Here is a 6,122-nt window from a genome sequence, read left to right as displayed (position 1 = left end):
AACGAAAGAACATTGGACAGAGGATGCTATTTATCGAACTACCAATGAGGCTCAGTGAACATTTATATCTGTACAGTATTGAAGAGATCTATAAAAGGTTGCCAGGTTGAATGGAATTCCTCCAACCTCCCCTTTAGTAGGAGTTTAATTCTTTCCAGCTGCAAGTGTCTCAATACATCTTGTGTTAACGCTGATGTGGTAGGAGGCACCTTTTGTTTCCCATTTAGTAGAATCAAACGGCGTGCCAGCAGGGTCACAAAACGTTATTTTGGGTGGCTGATAGGTCTACAACAACCGGCTTCACTCCAAAAAAAGCACTTTAAACTGTAAGAGTCCATGACGAATGCAAACAGAGGAAGAGTGTACATTTTCCTGGGCTTTTGTCCATTGATTGTCTGGAATTCTCGTACCAAGGTCACACTGCCAGGCCTCTCTCAGATAGTCAAGTGTGATAATTCCATCCAGTTGTGACAATGCGTTGTGAATTTTTGTTATTAGTCCTTTCTTGAGTGGATCAAACTGAAATAAGTTATCTAAGGCAGAGTCTGGTGGCCGATCTGGAAAAGATGGAAAAAGCCTCCCTACAAAGCTTCTGATCTGTAAGTATTTGAAAAAGTCATTACTGTGCAAGTCAAATTTTTCTTGCAGTTGCCGGAATGTGGGAAAAACCTTGTTGATGAATAAATCCTTTACTGAGTGCAGTCCCTTGTGGTTCCATTAGAGAAATGAAATATTTGAAAGTGAGTGAACTAGAGTCTGAATCTTGGGATTTTTGTGCCTGGATCCATATTGCTGGGAGACCACACCGTCCCCTTGAGGGACCCCGGTGTGTATACCATAATGTCGAACATGCAGTCACTCAAATGTTCCCTGCCGGTTTGTAGAAGTATTCATGATTCACGTAATTTCTCATAATAATGATGATTTTCACTCCGCTGCATCTCTTCCTGTGTAGAAGTATCCTAACAATACATTTCTTGTATGAATATGAAAATGGTATTTGTTTAAAAGTTATAATTTAGCCTTTGCAGTAAAACTGTTGTAAAGTCTACTTCTTTACATCATGAAAAGGATGAATGAGTAAGAAACCCACCCAGGACATTTAGTGTTGGCTTCTCACTGTGAAAGTAATTGCATTTGAGATCAGGTATGCTTGTGACATTTCAGTAAAAGCATAGAAACGTAACTCGTTCACCACTCTTGATGACTGGTCTTCAAGTTTTTCACAGTTGGCAGAAGCTGCAAAGTTTCTGAGATCTGGTTGCTCATGTTTTCTTCTTAGTTTGAACTAAACTTGTGCAGTAAGCAAAATATATTAAATCTTTGAAGTGTGGTCAGTCTGCAGCAGGTGGACAGGAAGTAAACTGCAACTTCCCTTGAACATTCTTGTACTAAAATTGCTTGGTTTTTAAAAAACTAACATTAGACAGTTAACTCAAGTATTATGATGAGTTAGTAGCTTCTGTCTCCACATAACCAGCATCAGGGTGCAGAATCATTATAAATGTCCTTTCCGTTACAGTACATGCGCATTAAACATCAATAACCTCCCAGTGAATTATAATGTCTTGCCTTTTTAAATTGCATTTCAGCAGTTTCCTTTTGTAGTTCTTACACATTTTGTATATACAGCAACAGCCAAATAACCACATTACTATGTAACTATGCAATAAACGATAGCAAATATTTCTAAATTAAGCTCCCATGCTTCCCTGAATGTGATCAAGAGAATTGATAATTTCAGAATTGTTTAATATTAAACTGCCACTGTTCATCTGCAGAAATGATGCTTAGAAAAAAGGTGATTGATAATTGTGACAAGCGTTAGACTAACGCTGCACGCAAAGGAGGGAGGCACTAACGTCACTTAAGACCAACCTGATATTTACCAAACCCACATCAACGCTTAAGCTGGGCTGACTACCAAGGCTTTAAGTGGTAAGTACAATATTTTATTTAACAATAATTTTTTTAGGTTTGGATTTTTAGGCAGAGCAAGACCTTTCTAGGCCTAGTGTTTGGATTTGGAGAGCTGATCTTTAAAACTGAATAGGGAAAAATATAATGGGAGCTAATAAGGCTTTAGTTTCAGTTATCGCATCTTAAATATTACAGAAAAAGGTTCTCGTAATGCCTCCATCACAAGCGGCATGAACGTGGCATTTAAAGTGTGGATTTTTTTTTTTTAATCATATGTATCACCCTAAGTTATACTTCACTAAAGCTATTCTGTACTTGTTTTTCTGGATAAATGATTATTGTTAAAAATATCTAAAACGGCTAATCTGTCTTTGTGTAATGCTTTTAAAAAACTTTTTTTTTCTTTACTGAAGCCACAAACTAGATTGGATTTTCTTTAGTAACCTTTTTTCCACTCCGTGTACATGCATATCACTCAACAGACAATTATTCTAAAGCTAATTGATTAATAAACATAAAGCTTTATTTAATTCCTTCTAAAAAATGTATGTAAATCTTTTTTTTAAAAGTCTTGTTTCTACACATTTATATTTTATTGCTTACTGTAGTTAGAATATTGTGTAAAAATGTATGGGATCACTCAAACGAGGAGTTATTAACATTTTCAGTATTTTGTGTCATATCAAAGTATGAGTCGATTGAGGAAAAGTACTGGGGTACACAAAGTTAGTTGCACCAATGATACATTTTGAAAGAAAATCTCAACCAGATTTCTGCTTCTTGAGTATTAAAAGCACTTCTTAGTTAGGTCCTGTCAGTGCTGTTTTACAAAAATTAAAATTCATTCTCCAATAGTTTGGCAGCAAACGACTCCTCTGCCCATGAGTCTACCTAAATCTAAAGCTTCAGCACTACTGACTTTATTTTCTAGGAAACACACTGGACATCACAAACTGTGCAGAGCAGGTTTTCAGGCCGTGCTTTCTCTAAACAAAATTTCAGTATGACGTGCAACAGCTGCAGGTGTTCGTCCTCACAGGTTCCAGCATGCTACTGAATAAAGGTGAGACTTCACTAGTGTGTCAACTGCACTGCTCTCTAAACTTCCTCTTCCCCTGCAGCTGAGCTAAAAGCAGACTGTCATCACAATTTGCTTAATTATTCATTCCTTTTATTTTAAAAGAGCCAGCTGCAGTTTTTCTTCTGATGGCAAAGATTTGAAAGCGACAAAGAATGCAAGCCATAGTGAAAACTTTAACAAAGACTGGAAATGAACCAAGTTTAATATTAAGAAATGTCAATAAACATGACAAGCGTTCGTCTAACACTGCATAAAAAGGAGGGAAGCGTTGGCGTCAGTTAAGACCAAACATATTTATTAAACCCCCATCAACACTTATTGATAAAGCTGGGCTGAATACCAAGGCTTTAAGTACAATATTGTAATGGTTTCCAGTTTTTTCTTTTGTTTTTAATTTATTTGAAGATCCGAGGAGTGTAAAATGAATAATAAACCCAAAAAGTACGTTTTTATTTGCCAGAAAAACAAATGGTCAAAGTAAAGCTTGAACACTTGCAAATGTAGCATATTCAAATATGCTGTGCGAAAGTGTTTATGACGGCTCTTAATATTTTAAATATGCAAAACCTCCAATCTAATACAAAAGCTGCTCTGTGCTCTTTTGCAGATGGTCCTGGTGCTAAATAACATGGGCATAGCCACAGTGTTCATACTGACCTGTATGTGCGTCGTGCCACTGCAAGGTCAGAAGCCAGGTCAGGTGGACCCCCTGAAGGCCCATCGGGGCAATCCGCAATGCTGGGAGGCGTCCTCTGCTCTGCTGCTGGAGATGCGCTCTCCGAGGATTGCTGACACAGTGCCTGCCTTCTGGGACCTCATGGAGTCACTCAGGGCTTCAAACAACAGCAAACACACTGCACTGTTCTGGGACCTGGCCCAAGTCTTCTGGGACATCTATCTAAATTGCATTGTGTCCAGGAGTCATGGGCTGGGCCGTCGACACATAACTGCTGTCCAGTCCCTCATTACTGACAGTGAGTACTCAACCACACACTTCTCCTTGCAAAGACAAATAAGTAGGATCATTTAGTTTCTTTACAATAAAAGAAAAATTAATATTAAATTGTATTTATACTGGAGAATTTAAGATTAAAGTCCACGACTCACCTGCAGTTATCAAATGTAGTTTTTCATTCCTTAAAATGCTCCTCGTGCATTTATAATTGATTAGGTGTGGCTGTGCACCTTTCCTTCATTCAGTAAATGTCGACGTATGAATTCTGTCAAACCTCTTCTCCCCTGCATCAGTGAGACTTGCTTACATGTTCTCTTAATAGATGATGGGGGAGACAACTGTGGTACAGACAACCAGAGCTTTGTTGTTGAGCAGGAGAAAACCACACAGGTAATCGGAAGCTTCACAGTGGGGATGCTGACTGTAATAACATCCACAGCGTCTGGAACCTGTTGGATAGCAGCTCTGCTGTGTTGAAGTCTGTTTCACTGTGACTCTTCCTTCACACGAGGTGTCTTTTTCTACTTAAAGTTGTCATACACCGACAGCACAGGGTGAAACTTAAAGGGAGAAATGAACATTAGATTTTTACCCTGGAAAGAGCTGAGTAAGTGTCCTCTCACAGAGAACAGGTCACTAACAATGAGGTGGTGGTGGTGCCAGCTGGGATGGCAAGAAACCTGGGAATCATCCTGGGGGGAAGTGGCTTGGGTAGGGTTGCCAACTCCCTGAAAAATAAATAAGGGACACCTCATGGCCAGGGCTGGGCAACCGGATTGTCTTCACCCTTCCCAGTGTGGGGAATTTTGTAGCTCTTGTTTTTGTGTGTGAAATTATTATTTTAACCATTTGACAAAGTGCGTCCCTTTTTCAGCTCAATACTTTTGTTTCTAAATATGGAAAAATCCAGTTTTTCAAGGGACGGTTAGCAACCCTAGTCTTGGGACATAACAATCGTTGCTAATCCCGATTAATTTCTCCTTTATAAAAATCAACTGGATTTATCCTTTCCTAACCATCTGGGCATCTTTATACCTTGTTGCAGCTCCTGCATCTGACTGTTGCTGGGATTCAACCTTTGCAAAGCTTTACACACCCATTCCCTACTCGGTTCACTACAACGGCTCCCTGTGGCTGCCTGGTCTCTGCTTTCCTCTCTTTTTAGCTTTCTGGTCAGTCACAGGACCCCATTATCACTCTTCTCACTGCAGGCTTTTCTCTGTTGTTTCATTTTAGCTGTTTAGTGAAGCGTCAAATGTGGAGCCAAAGTGCCATAGTTACTGCATCTCTTGCACTGAAAGCTTTAAACCAATGCTTTTTGACTTAAATGTCTATTTTTTTTAATGCAATTGACTTTTGATACAAGCATCTACTGCCCCATGAATTTTGTAACATGCTTAGCATTTTTTCTGTCTTTTTTTCCCCCTTCCTTCAGAATCCTTCAGATTCAACCGCTCAGGAGCAAAGTCCCACGCGTGGCTCCATGTGAGAGTGAGACGTAGAGGGCAAATCAAGACCCTGAAGACAGACCCAAAATAAAATGCACAACTACTAGAAAAGATTAAGGATAATTCAAAGTAGATAGCTTTTTATAAACATTCTTTCCCAGAAGAAAAACTCGATTTTTCTTAAAGTGAGTTTTACTTATAGGATCTGGTTTATGTAAACATGAATGGAGGTGAGACCTCGTTACTTTTAGGACACTGAGCTTTGTTATCCAACACTTCAAAGCGAAAAAAATTTGGCAACATAAAATTTTACCCCACACCCTTTTAATGACTACAGCTTGTTTTTATCAATCTCAAATCATGCCGCTATGATTATGCAGTTTTAATTTTTAATTATTATTAAAATTATTATTTTGAATTAAGATTTGAATCTTGTCTGATGTACTGTTCATATCAAGAGTTGTGATTTTGTTATAATGTTTGGGCTGTCTTTTCATCAGAATAGTAGTGCCCGATTCATTTTAGGCAGAAATGTTTTTTCACTGCTGTGAGCTGTAATTCCCTGAATGTCAAAATAAATCAGTCAGCAAATAAAACCTGGCTGTCAGACTCTAACTTCACAAGAAATGCGATTTGATCTACATTTAAGCAGAATTTCCTCCAAACTCAAACTGCTCACTAATTTGATCTGAGGTTTTTCTGCCAGGTGAAATGGAGG

The 6,122-nt window shown here is 38.6% G+C and overlaps 1 protein-coding gene across 1 annotated transcript; it reads left to right on the top strand.

Annotated features, from left to right (window-relative positions):
- The first annotated feature begins 3,629 nt into the window (after positions 1–3,629).
- Positions 3,630–5,542, top strand: fam237a (family with sequence similarity 237 member A). The gene is made up of 3 exons (XM_013908306.1): positions 3,630–3,975; positions 4,279–4,346; positions 5,392–5,542. Exons 1-3 carry the CDS (start codon positions 3,630–3,632, stop codon positions 5,443–5,445), a joined length of 468 nt encoding a protein of 155 aa, XP_013763760.1. The 3' UTR covers positions 5,446–5,542.
- Positions 5,543–6,122: the final 580 nt, after the last annotated feature.

This window comes from Pundamilia nyererei, unplaced genomic scaffold (genome assembly GCF_000239375.1).
Source record: "Pundamilia nyererei isolate P.nyererei 1_Seehausen unplaced genomic scaffold, PunNye1.0 scaffold00009, whole genome shotgun sequence".
Classification (NCBI taxonomy): domain Eukaryota; kingdom Metazoa; phylum Chordata; class Actinopteri; order Cichliformes; family Cichlidae; genus Pundamilia; species Pundamilia nyererei.
This window is presented reverse-complemented; position numbering and strand designations above follow the sequence as displayed.

Coding starts and splice junctions, on each gene's coding strand:
- fam237a (XM_013908306.1), top strand. CDS start 3,630: ATGGGCATAGCCACAGTGTTCATACTGACCTGTATGTGCGTCGTGCCA. Junction 3,976..4,278: donor CCAGTCCCTCATTACTGACA/GTGAGTACTCAA, acceptor TTCTCTTAATAG/ATGATGGGGGAGACAACTGT. Junction 4,347..5,391: donor AGCAGGAGAAAACCACACAG/GTAATCGGAAGC, acceptor CCCTTCCTTCAG/AATCCTTCAGATTCAACCGC.